Here is a 19679-nt window from a genome sequence, read left to right on the forward strand (position 1 = left end):
CGGGGATGGAGAGACCCGGCGGGGATAGAGGGATCCCGTGGGGATGGAGGGATCCTGTGGGGATGGAGAGACTTGGCGGGGATGGAGGGATCCCACGGGGATGGAGGGATTCTGTGGGAATGGAAGGATTCCGTGGGAATGGGGGATTCTGAAGGAATGGAGGGATCCTGCAGGGACGGAGGGATTCTGTGGGGATGGAAGGGATCCTGTGTGGATGAAGGAATCCCGTGGGGATGGAGGGATCCTGTAGGGATGGAAGGATTCCGTGGGAATTGGGGGATCCCGCGGGGATGGAGGGATTCTGTGGGAATGGAAGGATTCCGTGGGAATGGGGGATTCTGCAGGAATGGAGGGATCCTGCAGGGATGGAAGGATCCAGTAGGGATGGAGGGATCCCGCGGGGATGGAGGGATCCTGTGGGGATGGAAGGATTCCGCGGGGATGGAGGGACCCGGCGGGGCGCGACCCTGCGCAGCTTCCCCGAGGGCTGGAAGGGGCGGCGGCTCCCCAGGGAACCCCGGGGGTGCCCGGGAGCGATGGGACGGGACGGGACGGGACGGGACGGGACGGGGCCGCCCCGCCTCCCGCTTAAAGGGCCGCGCTGCCGGGCGGCCCGAGCGAGAGGGACCCGCAGCGCCCGCACCATGCGCTCCGCCGCCGCCCTCAGCCGCATCCTCCTCCTCCTCCTCCTCCTCCTCCTCCTGCCGCCGCCGCCCGCCGCCGCCTACTTCGGGTCAGCACCGCCCGCGGGCACCGGCCCCGGCGCCGCCTCCGCGCCGCGGACACGGGGGGAGCGCGAGGGGCCGTGGGGCAGCACCGGGACCCGCAGGGGTGGAACGGAGTGTCCGTGGGACAGCTGGGAGTGTCCGTGGGACAGTTGCGAGTGTCCGTGGGACAGCAGCGGGATCCGGGGATGGGGGACGGAGTGTCCGTGGGACGGCGACGGGGTCTGAGAGGGAACGCGGAGCGTCCGTGGGACAGCTCGGAACGTCCGTGGGGCAGCGTCGGGGGCCGTGGGAGTGTCCGTGGGACAGTGCACGGGCTCCGGAGGGGAATGTGGAGTGTCCGTGGGGCAGTTCGGAGTGTCCGTGGGGCAGTCCGGGGCCCGTGGTGGGATCGCGGTTCCCGTGGGATCGCCGTTCCCGTGGATGCCCCGCGGAGGGGCCGCGGGGGCTCCACGGGGCTACCCTGGCCATGGGGACCGTCCCGACCGCTCCTTGGGCGGGGGGTCCCGCTCGGGCCCCGCACCTGCAGCGCCCGGAGCATCCCCCGGAGCATCCCCCGCACGGCCCGGGAGGAGCCGCGGAAGGGCCGTAGGGTTTGGGTGTCGCAGCAGCCCCCCCGTTGCTCCCGGGCAGCCCGGAGAGAGGGGACCGGGGGGGAATCACCCTGTGGGAACGGGCCGGGGACACGGGGTGGGACAAGCTGTCTGCTGGGAGCAAGAGGGGGAAAAACTGGACCTGTAGCCCCGAAGTGCAGCCCCGTGTCTGCTCAGGGACGTGGCTGGCAGTGATTCCTCCCTGCTAGGCGGTTTCCCCGGGGGGCAGAGGGTGGGATGATGGGGCTGGTAAAGGGAGCCAGGGCCCAGCGGGGAGGGGAGGGTGACCCCAGGGTGCTGAGGGGCTCCACGGGACTAAAGCCAGCACAGGGACAGAGGGGTCCCCTCGGGTGCAGGGAGGCAGAGCTGCTGCTCCAGCATGGGACGCTGCAGGGTCCCCTGGGCTCGATTGTCCTCCCCCCACATTTCTGTTTGCTTGGGATAAAGGCAGAGATGGGTTTGGAACAGGTTGGGTCAAGGCAGAATTTCCCATGCAGAGTGTTCTGTTTTGCCTCGTTTTCTGTGTGAGCTGCTCCTCAGACACGTTTTTTAGACTCTCTTAAGGGTAGCCAGAGCTGTTGGGCTGTGTGTGTGTGTCAGGGAGTGCAGAACAGGCACAAACATCAGCACATTCAGACACTGTTGGGAGGGATTGCAGCTCTCAGGACAGGTCAGTGCTGCCTTGGCTGGGAAGGCTCTGCTGGTTTGCTCACCTAGGACACGATCCCTGTTTCGTTTCTGCTGCAAAGCTTCCTTAAATCAGCTGGATTTTAAATTTACTACCTGTATCATTCAGCCTTGCTCACATCTGGGTCTCTGCTGATGGGGAGGGCTCCCTTTTCTCCCTCACCCAGAGCTGTGCAGGAACCTGCTCTGTGAAGGGGTTTTTGGCTTGCCACCCACAGGGACATGAGCCCATGGTTGTGCCAGTGGAAGGCAATGAATTTGTTCTGCCCTTCCAGGCAACACCAAGACTTTTGCTCAGGCTGGATTTTCTTTGAGAAACCTGAATTATTCCTCACCCTGTGGCATCAACCTGTTGGGTGCAAGCTGCTTTCTGGGCTACCAAATCTGTGTGTGCTGCCTCCTGACAATGCCCAGCCCGGGCTCTGAGGCTGCAGGTTCCCTCTGAAGTGTGGGGATTTTTGTTCCCTGAGGGGTTCGACCCAGGGGTGTCCTGCATATCCCCCACCTCTTCATCTGGAAGCAACAAGAAGAAACTGAAGTCTGAGAACTCCTGGTGGTGAGCAGTGTGTGGCAATATTTCAGAGAGAAAGTTGAGTTTATAGACTTGTGAGGGAACTTGAATAGTCTAGAATATCTTCGAATATTTTAGAATATTTTAGAATACTTTAGATGTGGCCTCAGCTGGGGAGAAAAGCAACCTCACATCCAGATTACTCCTGAGCTGAGGGGACTGGAGAGCTGGGTCAGTGTTTGCCTCCAGGTTTTGCCAAACAGGAGAGACTTTGACAAGTGACTCAGATCTCTGCCTTCCAAACACTTAATGAGGAAAACCTGCAAAGGTGCAAGAAAAAGGGAAGGTTTTTGGGGGAAGAGAGGGGACCTGAGCCCTTCCTGTGTGTGCAGGGTGTTTGGCAAAGATGAAGTGTTGCTGGTTGAAAAGGTGAAGAAACAGCCAAGTTTGATTCCATCGGGATAGAAGTGAGGCATGAAGTGCGTGGGGCAGCCCAGCAAAAATCATCCAAGTGCCTGGGAAAAGATGCAGATCATCCCTGAACATACAAATCTACAAAGCTCTGCCAGGGCTTTAGGACAAGGGGCTTTTAAAGGACAGCAGCTCCCCCTCCATCCCCAGCTCCTGGAGCTCTTGGCTCACTGGTGTCAGTGCTCTGGCTGGGCTTGAACAGACCCTGAACTGCCAGGGCAGGGTCTGCAGGGGGTAAATTCAAACCTGCTTTTAGGAGAGGCTCTCTGTGCACCGTGGGCTGTGGCAGGGGCTGTGTGGGGTTTCCTGGCTGCAGGAATCCTGGAGGGGCTGCTCCCCTGGGCACAGCTGGTGAGCACCTCCCAACTTCCTTCCTGCTGCTTTCACCTTTGCTTCAGTCCCCCCCCATCCTGCAGCTCCTGGGAGGTGTTCCCTCCTTGCCTCAGCCCCCCTTCCAGGGTGTTCATGTCCTGGGGTGCTGGGAATCTCTCCAGATCTCATTAAAAGCTCTCTCAGCCTCCTGCTGCCTCCTCAGGGGCCGTGTTTTCAAGGTGAAAAGGCATTTAGGATGTGCTGGAGGGCAAAGAGCTCCTCAGAGAGGCTGAGGAGGTGGGTCCTCCTAGAATTAGACCGGGGCACAATCTGGAAGAGACCTCCCTCAGGTAGGATGTTGTTGGGAAGTTCCAAACCTGATCAAAGCCTTTTCCTGGGAGAGCTCTGTGGAGCAGGCTGGGACCTGTCTGACCCATGGGCCAGCCTGGCCTGTGCTCTGTGGGCAGCCAGATCTGCTGGAGCCTTCAGAACCCCTCCTGAAATACCTGTGGTAGGTGCAGAGGCACCGGGACTCCTGGGATTTCACAGGATTCCTGGGATTTCCCAGGATGTGCTGGCTGGGCTCACAGCTCCTCTTTGCCCAGCCTGCCTGTGCCCTCTGTGTTTAGGGCTGGTTCTGCTCCCACCATGGCCAGGGGCACAATTGTTGCTCATTTCGTGATGGGAGAGGTTTTTTGGGCTCCCTGGGGAGTAAAACCAGCAGGTGACCTGCAGGTCTGTTGAATCTGGGGCTTGCATAGTATTGAAAGCAGCATAATGTGCCAAATGACATCTTCATGTTAATATAAACCCCCTCAAACCCACTGTCCCCACCTCCCCTGTGTCCTGGGGATGTCCAGCAAGGCTTGGATTCCATCCCATTAACCCATTTACCCACATTCCTACATTTTCTTTGGCAACTCCTTTATTGCAGCATTTCCCTGACAAACCTAATGGGCCAAATGTCCCTCAAATAGGGACTCTGCTGTCTGAGTGTTCCTGGAAAGGTTTCAGAGAACGTTTCTCTTCCTGTTGAGCCGATAAATTAAAAGCTGCTGTTACTTACAGGCTGCATCCTCATTCCTCACAGCCCAGTGTAGCAGGAGGGTTTGTCACAGCCTAGTTTTTTTGGCATTTTCAGTCACTTGGGTGTTAAAAAAGAGAGAGAAGGGGCAGAAATGGAGGGGAGGGCAACTTTCAGCTGAGCCTTGGAAAGCTGGAGTGTGAGGATGGAGTGGGCAGTGATTGCCACAACAGGGATGTGTTGCAGGGGTAAAGGCTCTGACTGAAAGATCCCAGCTCAGCCCTCACCCAGGTCACTCCTTTTCCTCCCAGACCTCTGATGTGAGAATTTGATATCCTGTTCTCTGTGGAGCTTCGGGAGAATTCCTTTTAAAAAATGGGTGTGGACACCCCAACTGTTGCTGCTCCCAGGAAGGGTTTGCAGCAAGCAGAGCCCCCACCAGAGGATTCCAGCTCATAACCTCGTGTAAACTCACCTGAGGTTTTAATTCAAGCTTTTTTTGACTCTGTGAGGAGCAGAAACTTGGTAGAAAACCTGGAGGACGACAGGAATAGAGACACCTGCCCCGGGGGCTGAAATGACAGCTCTGATGGTGCAAGGTCAAAACCTTTGATATCAGTCATTAAATCCCAATATTGGTTATTGAGATGTATAATTTGGAGGCTTTGGGGATTTCTGCCTCCTTCTTTGTAGGCAGTGGGTGGTGCAAAGCAGGGACCATCCCAACTAATCCCAGCAGTACAACACTCACTTCATCAGGGACAGATCTGGAGGATTAAATGTGGTGTTTCTGAAAGGACCAGAACTCTTTCACTAAGCTGGGAGCGGGGACAGAGGACACTGCAGGACCTTTGTGCACCACCCTGGCCTTGCTTTGCTCACATCCCACGTTCCCTCAGCCTTCCCTGAACGCCTCTTGCAGCTCTCAGTAGGGTGTAGATGTTCCTGTGGAACATGAAAGGCCCCTGAAATCAGATAGGGAGGATTGCAGGGGCTCCCTTTGATTTTTCTCCTTGCTTGGGAGAGGTAGGAAAGGCACATTTTGACGGGTTTTTCAGACCTCTCAGCTCCAGAGGACATCGGGCACTGCACAAGAACAGGCTCTCTCATTAAAAGTCTCTTAAGCAGCTGGAATGTGGCTGGAAGGAGATTAAAGGAAATAGATGAATTTACCAAAGTGCTCAGACAGAAAAAGCAGAGAGAAATAAAAGTTGGAGCTCCTTATTGTTCTCTCAGATCACGAGCAGGTGTGCATTAATTCAAAGAGCTCCCTTTTTTCGCCGTATGATCTGTAGATAATAAACCCTAAATCATCTAAAAACGATGTGCAGTTTGACCAAGTGCAAATATCTGCATACTTTATATTTAATATTGTTTGAGTGTTTCCATCCTGTGCTCTTGGTCTGACCCTGTGCTGGTTTTACCCCAATGAAACACAGTTGTGGTGGGAACCTGCAAAGCCTCCCCTCAGATGGGTGATCCTGGTGGGTCAGTTGTGACCCAGAGAGTGGCTTCTGCTCCCAGTTGTGCCACTGGTCACCCCCAGGGCCTTGGGCACCCCTTTAACTGCTCTGCCTGCTTGGTTGGATTGGAGGTGATGTGAGGGACTGGTTTGGACAGTGGTGTCTGGGCATGGATCTTGTTCCTGGAATCCTGATCCCTGACAGGATCCTGAGCCTCCAAACACAGCAGTGCAATTTTTCCTGCTGGCCTTCACCTGTCTGAGGTGATGGTTGTGAGAGAAAGGTTATGTTCCAGGTAGCTTTAATGACATGACTTAACCAATTTACTACTTGTTTCACTGACCGTGATGTTTCCATCTGGTTATTTCTGAGCTCCATTTCTAGAGGAAAACCAAGTTGCTTTGTGTGTTGCAACATCACAAACTCAGTGATAAGCACAACAAAGAGAACAATCACAGCAAGGAGTGCCACGTGCTCTGAGGTGGGCTCAGCTGGTGCCAACAACACCAGGTTTGATCCGTGAATGGGATCAAACTGAAAGTCACTCAAGAGCTGGACTGGATGATCCTCAAGGTCCCTTCCAGCTCAGAATATTCTGGGATTCTCTGCCTGTGTAAGGAAGTTTTCCTGTGCTCTTCGTGTCAGATGCTGCGTTACCTCTGTCAGAATTTCAAGTGTTGCTGGATTTGGTTCTAGGAAGTGTTTTTCCCCTGAAGCTTTCACTTTGCATGGTGTAAAGGATGAATTAGACTTGGTATCTCTGCTCTGTGTGTGGCCCCAGGGCGTGTTTGCTCTGCACTGTTGAGATTGCTCTGCAAATGGCACCAAGTTCTTCGAAGGTTCTCAGGGTGCCTGTTGTTGTTCTGTTTGGGTTTCCCACAAATGTTAGCACCCAGCATCCTTCAAGGCCTGGAAAATGGCAAAATCACCTTCTCCCAGATCTCACTGGTGGGCCACTCTGGAGATAATCTCTGCCCAGGATTGCAGACCAGCTGTCCTGGCCCAGACCAAGGGCTCATGTGGCTTCCCCACCTGAGTCAGCACTGGGAATGAGAAATATGAAGAGAAGAGCACAAAAAGGAGCAGAACAGCAGATAGAGATGCTCTCTCAGGATCCCCTCCAGTTTCTGACAGTTTGCCCCTCAAGAGTTGCCTCTGTCAAAGTATCTTTGTGTTTGATGAGTTCTTCTTCCATAGTTTGCATGAACACGTGGATACTTTGGCATTCCTTGTGCCCTGGCATTGAGCAGGGCTTCAAGTCCACCTGCAGCCTCTGTGCCCCATTTCACTTAGCTTTGGTCTATCAGCTCATAAATTACCATCATTCCCCCTGGCTCTTGTATATTGGAGTCAGAATAATCTTGACTCATTCACAGGTCAGTCCTGCTTTCAAAGCCCCATGTTCTCCTTGTGTTCCTTTTTTGTCCTGGTAGGAGTTGTGGGAGACACCCAGTCCATCTGTGTTCATACACAAGCTATTTTGGAAACCTGTCCACTATACAGGATGGTAGAATTTGAGTTGTCTCTTCAGTGGCTCCTTCACAGCAGGTTTTAAGAGGCCTGACCACTTTCCACAAAAGCTGTGTTGCCTCTTCTCCCCTGTTCTGTGTTTAACCTCTCCCCGCTAATTCTACTCAGGTTTCAGAGTTTCTCTCAGCTCTTCCCAGTGCTGTCATTCATCACATCTCTTGTAAAAATTTGGAGGATGTTTATCACCTTTTTCTCCCTTTCACACTCAAGCAATACCTTTACAGCACATTTTCCTTCCTGTCAGCCCTCGATGCCATCAGACACCCCCTGAGTGCCCAGAGCTGCAGAAGAGCTCCGAGTCTTGGCTTTTTGGCACCACGTGAGCCAGGCAGAGCCATCAGGCTGCCTCATCCTGGTTGGCCTCACTCCCTTAGGTCAACCTCTTGTCCCTCAGTGCAGTTCCTCCGCCTCAGGCCTGTCGTGTCCCTCGAGCACCAGCTGTGCTGGCTCCTCTGGGCAGAGTTTGGTGTCACACAGGGCTTGGACCTGTGCTGCCTGAACTGCTCTCTGGAGCTCACCAAGCTGTGTCAGTTCGAGTTTCTTGAGCTGAACCTGCCCCAAAGCCCTGCCTCTGTCTCCAGCCTTGCCTGGTTGTTTCTTGGCTCACTGGGTCGTCCTGTGTTTCTGTCCCCCAGTTCAGCACTGATGATGGGATGAAAAGATTCTTCTCACCCACTTGGTTTCTAAGGCTCAGTGCTCACAGAACATCACAGAATCCCACAATATTCTGAGTTGGAAGGGACACCAAGTCCATGTCTTCAGTGAATTGTCCACACAGGGACTGAGCCCACAACTTTGGCATTATCAGCTCCACGCTCTGACCAGCTGAGCTCATCTCGGGGTTCTGTGGGATCCACAAGGTTCCCTGTTCTTGGGAAGTTTGCAGGTCCCTGGGTGATTCTATGTGTTATTTCATTGCATTTGTTCCCAGATAAGGGTGTGTGAGCACATCTGGAGGTGAGAACAGAGGCAGAGTTCTGTGGGGTTAGGCCTGAACTGGACTCCTGTGCCTGGATAGACTGGGATGGCTCCACACACCTGCAAACACAGACAGTCAGAGTGTTGGACAGTTCCACTGGGAAGAGCCTTGTTTTCCCAGGAGCCTGGGAATGGTGCACAGATGAAGAGTCTCACTGCCTGCTCTGCTGGGGGGAATGGCTTGCTTGGTACCAACAAGCTGCTGGAAGCACCACCTTCCTGCCCATCTCCACCTGCTTTGTGTTGCTCAGGTGGGCAGGGAAAGGGATGGAGAGTCCCTGCACTGCTGGTGGCAGTGCCAGTGGCCAGGATGTCCTCGTGGGAATGCTCCAGAGCTGGCTCCTCGTTGCATCCCTCCCTCTCCAGCTCTGCTGGTCTGGCTCCCACAGTGGAGTGGGGCCCATTTGCCTGAGTTGGGGAGAGGAGCAAGAACCAACCAGCTCTTCCATTTGTACTCCCTAAACTACCCATGGACTTGCACAGAAAGCCACATGTTTTGGGAGAGGGAAGGTGTTGTCTGCAAATGTTACTGTGGAGGCTGAGATGTGTCCAGAAGTGGAGGTTCCAGGATGTTCCCATTTCCCTGGGTTTGGTATTTTCTGGGTGGGGGTTGGGGCACTCTGTGATCCTGTGTTTGGCAACCAGGTGCCACCTTTTCTGCCTTTCACACTCAGGCAGATTCAAGCAATACCTTTTGCACCACATTGTCCTTCTGGGTCAGCCCCCAGACAGGAATCAGCCACCCCTGAGCTACAGGAGAGCTCAGTCTTGGCTTTGCAGCTGCTGCTTGAAGTGCATCAATGCCCCTGACAAACCAGGGGGAGCTCAACAGCCCTGAGTTAAACTCTGTCTGCTCAAGGTCTGAATTTGTGACTTCACCTTCCCCCTCTGGCTGTGGCCTCTCCAGATCCCTGCTGGGCAATCCCACCTGCCCCCGGTGTGTTTGCAGCCCTCAAAGCTTGCATCAAACCAAAACAACTCCTCTGTGTTTTCAAGCATCCTGAAGATAAATTCTGCAAGAAAAATATTGTCTTGCCCTAAAAGGGAAAACGTTTGCCTCAAAAATATGTTGCATTTTCCAGCTGAGTTACCTGTTGCTGTTACGTCTGGCAGGACATTTTTATTTGATTTTTCCTTCATTTTTTTTTCAGCAAGAATATGTTTTCCAGCAAAACTCATGCTGGCTGTAGGAAGGTGGTCATTGATGCTGTCTCCCCACTGGGCTTTCCTGGTAGTGTCCAGTGGCACAAATTCTGGGAAGGGCGTGGTTAGAGCTTTTTGGAGAGCTCTGACCTGCAGCACCATGGGGTAACCAGGAACTGGGAACTCACTCTGTGACTGGGAAGGAAACCAAACTGGAGGGGTGTAGATGTATCATAGGACCCTAGAATGGGTCAGGGTGGAAAGGACCACAGTGGGTCACCTTGGTCCCATCTCCCTGCTCCAGGAGGGCCATCCCAGAGCACGTGGCACAGGATTGTGTCCAGAGGGGTCTGGAATATCCCCAGTGAGGAAAAGTCCACACCCTCTTCAGTGCTGGGTCACTGCACACCAAAGAAGTTCTTCCTCCTGTCCAGGTGGAGCTTCCTGGGCATCAGTTCCTGCCTGTTCCTTTTGTGCCATTGCTGGGCCCCCCCCAGCAGAGCCTGGTCCATCCTCTGCCCCCTCCCTGCAGGCACTGACACACCCTGGGGAGGGCCCCTCTCTGTGTCTCCTCTGGGCTCCCTCAGCTCCCAGAGGTGCTCCAGTCCCCTCCTCATCCTTGTCACCCTGTCACAGAGCCAAGAGAACCTTCCCACCAGGGGTTGCTGGAGACAACACATGTGTTTTTCCTTGCTGCCCACAGCATCACCCTGGCACTCTGCCTTGGTGTGTGGTGGAGATGGGACACAAGACCTAATCAATCTGTATTGATTGATCTTCTGAGATGGTGGAGGACCATGACCTGCAGCTTTCCAAATATCCTGCCCTGCAATCTGCCATTTGAGAATCAGCAGAGAGTCCCCAAATGTTTGGGGTTGGAATGGACCTGTAAAAGCCATCGAGCCCCACGCCCTGCCACGGGCAGGGACACCTTCCACTAGTCCAGGTTTCTCAGAGCTCCTGTCCAACCTGGCCTTCAGGGAGTCACAGAATACACCAGGTTGGAAGAGACCCTCAAGGATCATCCAGTCCAGCTCCTGGCCCTGCGCAGGACCCTCCCCCAGAGTCACACCCTGTGCCTGAGCTCCCTGAGCTCTGGATCCGTAACCTCTGCTTTCCCTGCTTCCTTTCAGCCTGACTGGGAAGGAAGCCCTGACCCACTTCCCATCGCTGGTGCCCCCCGCGGGCTCTGCCCAGGGCAGGGTGCACGTCAAGCAGTGTGATCTGCTCCAGCTGTCCCGCAAGCAGAAGCGGCTGTGCCGGAGGGAGCCGGGCCTGGCCGAGACCCTGCGCGACTCCATCCGCCTGGGCATCGTGGAGTGCCAGTTCCAGTTCCGCAGCGAGCGCTGGAACTGCAGCCTGGAGGGGAGGACCAGCCTGCTCAAGAGAGGTACAAGGTAGTTGGTTGGTTGGCAGGGAAAGCTCCCGGTGCTGCAGCCCCTGGAATGCCCAGCTCAGATCCAGCCAAGGGGGGTCTGAGGGAGCGCCCAGGGCATCCCTTTGGCCCCGGGATGGGCGAGCCGGGCCCCTTTGCTGCAGAACAAACTTTGTCCCCCTGTTCCCTGCACGGTTTGTCCCGGATTGGAGGGTGGGAGGACGCTGTCACCCTTGGCTTGTGGATTTTTGTCCAGAGGTCCCTGGACTGAGCACCCTCCTCAGCTGGGAATCAGGGTGATAGTGTGGGGAAAGAGGGGCAGGGCTTGATGTCAAGGGATGTTTTAATAAGAAACCCTTTTTAGGCCTCTGGGTATTTGTTATTCTCAGATGCAAAATTTATACCCACTTTCTGTTGGTCAGCAGGACTGTTTATACCTGTTTGCCATTTATCAGCATTCAGGCATCTCAGTGCAAGCTGACAAATCTCTCCTGAGACTCTTTCCCGTAAATTTGGAGTTTTTGTAGAAGTTTAGGATGGACAAATGAGCCATTGACTTCTGTTTCCCAAAATGCTTTAGAGGAAGAACATGTCCCTTAAATTCTCTATTTGAGGTAGGAGGGAGCACAACAAATCCTTCAAATTATAAGAACTTGAGAAAAACAGAATTAAGACAGACACTGAAATCATTTCTTAGTAAAAGTACTTTTGCTAAACCTGTCCTGACCCAAACAAAGCCTCACTGAGTGTTACCCACTTTCAGCCCTTCAATGACTTTTAGTGGCATTTACTAAACTTCATTCTTCAGAATCACTGAATTTCAATCCTTTAATAACATTTAGTAACTTAAAGTTTTTTTAAAAAAGGGCCCGGCCAAGCCAAAATTAACTTCGATGAAAATAAATGCAAATTTTAATTAGCCTTTGGATTGAACATTTTTAACGTTTCCATTTAAAATTATCCACTTTTACTATATTAAATATAAAGGTAATATTTTATTAAACCAGTACGTGCAGGGTCAGATTTACCTCCTTGCAAGGTTCCATTGCAATTTTTTTTTTTAATTTTAGCACACAAAAGCAAATTTCTTTAGTTGAAGAAGCTGTTTGTGATCATTTTGAGCGTCTTTCTGACACCTGCACCTTCATCATCAGCCTCAAAGAACTTGAAAATGACAATTGAATAATCCTCCTCTTCAAATAGCCGCAAAACATTTCATTACCCCGGCGGTGACAAGCCTTGACATTTCCAGGGACTCCTGACTGACAAAATAAAATATCACCTGGAATTTCAAACCTGTTTTGGCAAGGGAGGAGAAGGGGTTGAAAACTTTTATTACACAATCTTTAAGGCTCAAATGATGATTTAATACGGCCAGGTATGCTGGGTGCCCCCCCCCCGGGTGAGGGGACAGTGGGTTGGGAGCAGTTTTTGGTTCTCCTTTGCCTGCAGCTTCCAAAGGAGTTTGGTTCCTTCACAAAGAGCATCAGCACTCTCAGCTGCCACTTTTGTGGCAGCTGAGAGTGCTGATGCTCTTTGTGAAGGAACCAAACTCCTGTTTCTCACATTGCTTGGAAATCTCTTGGAAATTGTTGGCCAGACAATGGACCCTTCTCCTAAAACTGAAGAGTTTTAGGAGTGATCAAACCATTAGAGAGAAACCACAAAGAAAAAAATACACATTTTTAACAGTCTTTGAAGGTCTCACGAGTGCAAGAGAATGAAGAAGGTCGTGTCCCAGTGAGCTGGGTTGTTTCTGGGAGGAGTGAAGAGCCACACCCAATTTTTTAGTCCCAAACTGCCATGGCTGATGTGGGTCATCGATGTTTTCCTGCTTTAGAGATGGGGAAAACCCCAAAAAGAGTCAAGGGCTTTCTGGTCTTTGAAATGCCAGATTATTATAGTCACAGTCTGCACCATTTGTTGTTCTGGACACTTTTCTTTTGCATAACCTGCAACTCCTTTGTGACCATTGTCACTTATGACAGCTGTCACTGTTCACTGATCCATGCAAATCCTTCTGCATTCCCTCTCCACTTCCTTAAAAATCCATGCTAAGAGTTAGACTGAAAATGATTCTGGAGAGACATCTGAAGCCATCCTCTTGGACAGTGGCAGTTGGTGTCTTTGTAAAGCACTGATGGTCACTTGGTGTCCCAAGAGTGCCATAAAGGTTGCTGAAGGTCAGGTAAACAGAATTTCATCTCCAACAAGATGGTGCTTTAGGGAAAATAAATACCTACAGCAAACAGCTCCAAACCAGGCACTCAAAAAAAAAAAAAAAAAAAATCCTTCTTGGGAAATGAGCACTCTACAATCCTTCCATCCATCAATCCATTTCTTGGCCTCATGCTGGACTTTTTGACCTTCAAGCAGTGCTTTTGTTGATGCCATGAGGAATCGAGGAACGGTGCAGCAGAGGGGTGGTAGCTCAGAGATGTGGAATTTCCACCACGGGAGATTTTGGGAACTCAGCTGGAGAAGACCTGAGCAGCTGGCACTGAGTTAGCCCTGTTTTGAGCAGGAGGTTGTGCTAAAGACCTCGAGAATCCTTCCATCCTAAATCCTTCCACAGCTCTTTGTCGTTTGGTTGGTTGGTTGGTTGGTTGGTTTGTTGATGTGATTGTTTTCCCTCCTCCACTTATTCTGAAAGGCTCACTTATCTTCACTGCAGCACTGAAAAATCATTGCCCATGAACATCTCTCCTTTGGCAGAACCAGCCCATGGCTGAACTCCTCCTGTTATAGTTTTCCTTGTGGTCTGGAGCACAGCACAGTCAGAACAGCGGTGCCATTGCAGCAAACATCTCTCTGTATTTATAGGCTGCTGAGCTCAGAAATCCTCCCAGAGAGCTCAGGGGAAGCCTTGGGCCCGTGCAAGGTCCCACCGAGGGGGCTGGTTTGCTTGGAATTCCTGCTGTGCTGCGAACACATCTGCAGGGAGAGGTTCCCCCTTGCCCCAAGTGTTTCAGATTCCATCTGGTCCCAGTCAGAGGGCTCAGGGCAGTGACTCATCCCCAGAGTGGGTCCTGCCAGCCCGGCATCGGCTCCAGGCTCCGCTGGCTCCGGTGACAAGGGCTGCTTTGGCACAGTGGGAGGAGGGACACCAGGACTCATAGGGAAACCTCTCCTCAGATCTTCAATCTGCTCATTGCAGCTGATTGCTGCCCATTTGTGGTGTGTCCCACTGAAACTCCAGCTGCTGCTCTGTTGCACATTGTTATTCCACAGGGGCTGAAGGCTCTTTCAGTTCTCCCTTCACCATGAAATGGTGATCGATCCCTTAGGACAGAGAACAAGGAATCATCTCAGACTCTTTGGACAAGCGTTTGGCAGCCTGGAGATGTCGAAGCTTTGCCTCGGGAGGAGGTGGGAGGGGCAGAGAAGGAGATGATTTGAAAGCCTGCTTGGGATGTGCAGTCCCTGCTGTCTGCAGTGGCCTGACCACAAGCCATGGCCTCTGGTTTGCAGTGGGCTGAGAGCTGGCCAGCACTTCCATGGAGTGCCACAGGATAACCAGGGCAGTGCTGGGCAGAAACAGCAGGAGCAGTGTGGTGTTCCACAGAGCCAGATTTAGTAGGGGCTGAGGAGCTGCCCGGGGGCTGCTCCTCGTTCAGATGGTATGAGAAAGGCTTTCTGGAATGTTCTCCTTGCTTTTGGGATCAGAGGGACAGAGAGGATACTGGGAATCTGGTAAACATTTGGAGATTGGCTTCTGGAATGATTTAACAGGGTCACAAAAATATTTCACCCCCTCTTGGCTCCTTCTTTGGGGTGAGTTGGCCACTGTTTGAAAATGTGTGAGCACCTTGTTGCTGTCCACAGTCTGCACTGGCTGTGTCTCACACCAGCTTTTCCAAATCTTTTGATGGATTTGGTGACATTGTTCTTCCAGTACCCTGAGAAATGTTACAGGGCATCATCAACCAGAGAGGTTAACTGCAAATATTATTGCCCCAGTGCTTGCAGCGACCAAGATGGTGAGGGCAGGAAGGAGTTTGGTGGTTGATCTCCTTGACCTCCTCCATGCTTTGACTCTCCCCTCGTGCCCATACTGTCGTTGGATCTTTATCTGCAATTCTGCAGTTCCAAGGAGCTCCTGTGCAGTCTGTACTGAAGTTGGCCAATGCAGCCTCTCCACTGGGCTCATGGTCAGTCCCACATCTTATTCTTCTTGCTGCCAACCACCAGGAGAGCTCTGTGTCCTGTTCTCGGGTCGGATTTGTGGTGGTGTGACTCAGATCTCAGCAGGCAGTGGCCTGATCTCTTATTGCAGCTTGATGGGAATTGTTTGAGGGAACAGAATAATGGAAAGATCTGAGGTTGGACTCGGTGAATTCCAGAGGTGATTTCCAATCTCTGCTCCAAGCAGGTGCCTGTAAAGCTAGATCAGGTCTCTGTGGTTGTCTCTCTCTCTTCCATTACTGGGGGAAACAGATTTTCATCTGATGTGGAAGGAAAATTGGAATTTTCCCATATGGAATATCTGTTTGCTTCAATGTGTTTTCCTCCATGCAAAGTGCCAGTGCTCTATTTTTCATAAACTATTTTTTTTTCTGTTTTGGCTGATCTTACCCATTCCTGCACTCAGAGCTGTTGATCCATCACCTACCTCTCTTCCTTGCACTGATTCCTAAATTGTGGACTTGTTAAACAAGTTCTCATTAATAGTTTTCTTTTCTACAAACAAACTGTGGAAAGAATATTAGGATTATCCCTATGATTGAATAGGCAAAGAGGTAAATATAAGGAGTAAATAAACTATTTTGGGGTTTAGGTCAGGTTTGTGTCAATCAGAGTTTCTGGAACTTCTATGGAGCTCATGGGCACTGTATCAACACTCCCATTCCTGCCTGATCTCACATCTCCAGGCTGAATTTTCATGCAGTCACTGATTTTTGATTTCTGGTTAAATGTCCTGGTGTGCCATGGTCACACCAGGACCTCAGGGACTGTGGCCAACCTGGGAAGGCTCCTTTGGGAAGAGAATTCAGAACACAGCCCTGCAGTCCCTGGGAGTGGGTAATTGACAGGGAATGCAGAAAACCCACTCACACCCACCCATCACACAGTCCATCAGCCCGTGGGGAGGGTGGGCACACACGGAGCTCCACGGATGTCTCTTTTTGCAGTTGGATGTTTTCCCACCCCTCCCTTGATCCATGAGCAGCCTCCTGTCCATGTCACAGAGTCACAGGACATGCTGGGTTGGAAGGGACCCACAAGGATCATCGGGTCCAGCTCCTGGCCCTGCACAGGCCCATCCCCAGGAGTCACCCCCTGTGCTCCAGAGGATCATCCAAACCCTCCTGGAGCTCTGGCAGCCTTGGGGCTGTGCCCACTGCCCTGGGGAGCCTGTTCAGTGCCAACCACCCTCTGGGAGAAGAACCTTTCCCTGAGATCCAACCTGAGCCTGCCCTGACACAGCTCAGTCCCTGCCCCTCCTCTGCCCCTCCTGCCCCTCCTCTGCCCAGGAAGTCGCTTTGAACCCATCACAGCCACAGGGTGAGAGACTGGGGTGTCACCACACCAGTTACTTCAAACACGACATGGAGCTTCTCTGCTAGGATTGTGCAAGTAAAGAGTTTAATCCCTTTGCATTTATAATTAATGTAACTATTGTGCTTAGTTTTTTAGTCCACGCACAGTCAGGAGAACCAGGGAGGTGGCTGAACACCCTATTTTGCCTTTTCTGCTCCTACCCTCTCCCAGAACTTCTCCTGTGCAGGTTTTAAGGAGACTGCCTTCCCTCCCCCTCTGCCATGTCCCTGTGTCCCTCACGCCCTCGCTGGGTGTTGTGCCTTTGCATCTACAATTACTGTGCTTGGCTTTAGTCATGATGAGTCAGGAGAGCCAGTGAGAGAGTCTTTATTATTTTGCCTCTCCTGCTCTTGCCCTCTCCTAATCCTGGCCCCACCAAGGCTGTGAGGGGACTTCTTTCCCCTCTGCCACCTCCTCTGCGTCCCTCACGCCCTGGCTGGGCTCTGCCTCACCGTGTTTATGATTGTTCCAGTCCATAGCCGGGCAGCAGGGGTGGCTGAACACCTTACCCTTGCCTCCCTGCTCGTCCCCTGCAGGTTTTAAGGAGACAGCGTTCCTGTACGCGGTGTCGGCGGCGGCGCTGACGCACTCGCTGGCGCGGGCCTGCAGCGCGGGGCGCATGGAGCGCTGCACCTGCGACGACTCCCCCGGGCTGGAGAACCGCAAGGCCTGGCAGTGGGGGGTCTGCGGGGACAACCTCAAGTACAGCACCAAGTTCCTCAAGAAGTTCCTGGGGCAGAAGAGGATCGGCAAAGACCTGCGGGCCAAGGTGGACATCCACAACACCAACGTGGGCATCAAGGTGAGGAGCTGGGGGGACGTCAGCGCTCCGGGCAAGTCCTCTAACCCGTCCCCAGCTGAGGCTGTTTTGGAGGGAGGAATTCCCTGTCCTGCTCACAAACAACACCTGATTGTCTGTGTGTCCTGGCACTGAGAGCTCCCTGGAAAGTCCCCTGAACTCTGGTGTGAGGAGCTGCATGTTGACAGGCGGAGGAGCATCCTATATCCTCCAGTGGTACCAGCAACACACAGCACAGGGACAGCTGGGACATTCAGTGGCTGAGTGACTCCACGGGCTGTGCCACAGCCACAGGGAGCTCTGTGAACAGCTAGAGCTTCAGGGCTGGTGGGACGTGTAAGGCAAGAGTAAGGGCTGACACTCTTGAGGTCAATTACGAGTCTGCTGGTGACTCGCTGGGGAACTTGTCATGTCACAGGTTTGGGTCAGGGACACCATCAGATTGAGCACTTTGGCCTTCATTGGCATTATTGGCCTCCATATTTGGTCTCTACAGGCTACTGACTTATCGCTGTTTCCCATTTCCTGAGTCCAATCCATTGTTCAATCAGAGCCCTGTCTTCATTTAAACACACCAAAGAGAATCCACCATGCTGGAGATACTATTTTGGGTTTTTTCGGTTTTTTTTTTTACTCCTACTGGGCCAAATAGGCTTAGCAAGAACTTATTTGGTATTCAGCTGTTTGTCCTCATTTGGGCTTTCTACTCTCTGGCTCACCAGTGAACTCCGTAGCCACCCCTATGCTTTGGGTTTTTTTACACTACTATTACCTTTTCCCCTCATAAAATAGAAACAACACCAGTAAATTGAAGTCCTTGCAGGCTGCCCGCTCTCTGAGGTGTGAGGCTCACATAAAGCCCACCACTTCTCCTCCTCTTCCTCCTCCTCCTCCTCAGGCGGTGAAGAACGGCCTGAAGACCACCTGCAAGTGCCACGGCGTGTCGGGCTCCTGCGCCGTGCGGACCTGCTGGAAGCAGCTCTCGCCCTTCCACGAGATCGGGCGGCTGCTGAAGCTCCGCTACGACGACGCCGTCAAGGTGTTCAGCACCACCAACGACGCCGTGGGGCACTCGGAGCTGGCCGGGCCCCCCCGGCACGGGCACTCCCCGCGCCTGCCCCCGGCCCCCCGCGCCACAGACCTCGTGTACGTGGAGGACTCGCCCAGCTTCTGCCGCCCCAGCAAGTACTCGCTGGGCACCGCCGGCAGGACCTGCTCCAGGGAGGGCAACTGCGACAGCATGTGCTGCGGGAGGGGCTACAACACCCAGAGCAGGCTGGTCACCTTCTCCTGCCACTGCCAGGTGCAGTGGTGCTGCTACGTGGAGTGCCAGCAGTGCATGCAGGAGGAGGTGGTGTACAGCTGCAAACAGTAGGGGCTGCGCTGCAGGGGCAGGGCGAGGCCAGGGCAGCTGCCAGGGGGGCAGAGACGCGGTTCTCTGCCCGGGGGTGAGGGCAAAGGCCGGCACCACAAACGCTCAGTGCTCCCGTGTCCTCAGCGTCGGGATACTCCAGCCCCGGGATCCTCCAGCTCCCTGCAGGAGCGGGGGGGTGGTGGTGGGGAAACCAGAGGTCTTGGCGGGTGTCAGATCAGGAAGGAGGGGTGCAGAAGGGGAGGGGGGGGGATGTGGGGACAGCAGAAACACTGAAACAGTGATATATATATCTCTCTTGGGTTAAAATTTTTGCTCTTCAGGGATATCCTCCTCCTCCATCCCTCAGGTGCGCTTGTTTTGGGGTGGTGAGGTTGAGACACTGCCCTGCTTCCTGGAGAGGAGAGAATTAAGGGACTGGGGAGCAGTGAACCAGAGGCTGGATCCTGGTGTGGCAGGGACAGCCGTGTTCCTGCCCCGAGGTAGAAAGACTCTGGCAGCAGGGGATTCCCAGGGATTCCCAGTGCTGCTCCCGGGAGCTGCTTGGATCCCTTCTGCTGTGAACTCCAAGACACGCTGTTGAACAGCCTTATTTTTCTTGATGCAAGAATTGTGCCTCAGAAGTACCAGTTTACAAACAAATGGAGCTCATGGCCGTCACCTCCCGGATCTGCAGTTTGGACATTTGACTCCAAGGGCATTTTAACCACATTTTATCTTTGCTGTGCACAGGAGCCTGGAACTGCCTCTGTGACAGTGGATGTGCCACAGGAGGGCTCTGAAGTTCCCCCTCTGCAGCCTCACAGGGGGTATTTTGTGGTGGTGGATCCAGGGTGATGGTGCCAATTATACATCTCTCTTCCCCATCTCCCCAGTCAATCAATCAATCAATCAATCAATCAATCACCTTCTTTTCTTCTGGGCACCACTCTCTGCCTTGGTGCCCGGGGTGTGTCACACCCCACAGTCCTGCCCTGTGCTAATGACAGGTAAAAGTTCTGAAAGGGAATTAGGAACTGGGAATTGGGGCATCTGAGGAATTTGCAAGTCATGAGGTGACAATCCCCGCCCTGAGAAGTCAGATTTATCCACACACCGGTGTCTGACATGAACAGAAGGTGCCCCGGGGAAGGGAGCACAGGCTGTTCCAGTCTG

At 53.1% G+C, this 19679-nt stretch overlaps 1 protein-coding gene across 1 annotated transcript; it reads left to right on the plus strand.

The window, feature by feature from the left end:
* The first annotated feature begins 644 nt into the window (after positions 1-644).
* WNT9B (Wnt family member 9B) lies at positions 645-18527 on the plus strand. The gene is made up of 4 exons (XM_050327476.1): positions 645-733; positions 10571-10827; positions 16890-17155; positions 18051-18527. The coding sequence occupies exons 1-4, from the start codon at positions 645-647 to the stop codon at positions 18525-18527; spliced, it is 1089 nt and encodes a 362-aa protein (XP_050183433.1).
* Positions 18528-19679: the final 1152 nt, after the last annotated feature.

Source organism: Myiozetetes cayanensis, unplaced genomic scaffold (genome assembly GCF_022539395.1).
Source record: "Myiozetetes cayanensis isolate MyiCay16 unplaced genomic scaffold, myiCay2020 scf34, whole genome shotgun sequence".
In the NCBI taxonomy this organism is placed as follows: Eukaryota; Metazoa; Chordata; class Aves; order Passeriformes; family Tyrannidae; genus Myiozetetes; species Myiozetetes cayanensis.